The sequence below is a fragment of the Neopelma chrysocephalum genome, unplaced genomic scaffold (assembly GCF_003984885.1).
Source record: "Neopelma chrysocephalum unplaced genomic scaffold, ASM398488v2 Primary Assembly neopelma1_66674, whole genome shotgun sequence".
NCBI classification, from domain to species: domain Eukaryota; kingdom Metazoa; phylum Chordata; class Aves; order Passeriformes; family Pipridae; genus Neopelma; species Neopelma chrysocephalum.
In genome coordinates, this window is record NW_020907663.1 from 1 (window position 1) to 1,028 (window position 1,028).

General features: G+C 57.7%; 1 protein-coding gene across 1 annotated transcript; it reads left to right on the forward strand.

The window, feature by feature from the left end:
- Positions 1-6: 6 nt before the first annotated feature.
- On the forward strand, positions 7-1,022 carry LOC113979292 (class I histocompatibility antigen, F10 alpha chain-like; the record flags this gene model as incomplete). The annotated part of the gene is made up of 3 exons (XM_027706732.1): positions 7-263; positions 450-725; positions 974-1,022. Coding segments are annotated over exons 1-3 (524 nt in total), but the record flags the coding sequence as incomplete, so codon positions are not given.
- Positions 1,023-1,028: the final 6 nt, after the last annotated feature.

Here is a 1,028-nt window from a genome sequence, read left to right on the forward strand (position 1 = left end):
TCTCCACTCCCTGCGTTACCTGACTGTGGCAGTGACGGAGCCCAGCCCGGGGATCCCTCAATACATGGTATTGGGATACTTGGACGGGATCCCCTTTGAGCGCTACGACAGCGAGCGGGGCCGGATGGAGCCGCTGACGCCGTGGATGGCGGCCGGAGCCGAACCGGGATATTGGGATGGACAGACCCAGATCGTTCAGGGGAACCAGCTCGTTGCTGCCCACAACCTGAATGTAGGGCGGGATCGGTACAACTGGAGTGGGGGTGAGTGGAGGAAGCCAGGGAATGAGGGGATCTGTGAAGCTGGAATGGGATCCATGGGGCTCCAAGGGGCCGGAATGACACTCTGTGGATCTCCATCAGACTCTGGGGCTCCACAGGGCTGGAATGGGGCTCAGTGGGTCTGGGACACAATTCCAGGGTCTCCATGGATCCGATGCCACCCCCCAGGTCTCCACACGTGGCAGCGGATTCATGGCTGTGACCTCCTGTCCGACGGGAGCGTCCGTGGATCCTATCGGCAAGGATACGACGGGCGGGATTTCATCTCCTTCGAGCTGGGATCCGGGAGCTTCGTGGCGGCCGATGGAGCTGCCCAGATCACCAAGAGGAAATGGGAATCTGATGGGATCATGGTGGACGATTGGACAAATTACCTGGAGAACATCTGTCCGGAATGGCTCCGGAAATATGTCGGATACGGGCGGGAGGCGCTGGAGCGCAAAGGTGAGGGAGACAGAATTCCCATGGGAATGTGGGATAAAGGAATGTGGGATTTGGGAGGGTGGAACTGAGGAACACGGGAGTTCCCATGGGAATTCTGTGGATGAATCTGAGTCATCCAACTCCCATGGGAATTCCATAGATGGATCCCACCGTTGCCAGATTCCAATGGGAATTCTGTGGATGGATCTCCCTCCAATCCTATTCCCATGGGGATTCCAAGGATGGATCTCACCGTTATCCCATTCCAGAGTCCCCTGATGTCCATGTGTCCGGGAAAGAGGAACACGGGATCCTGACGTTGTC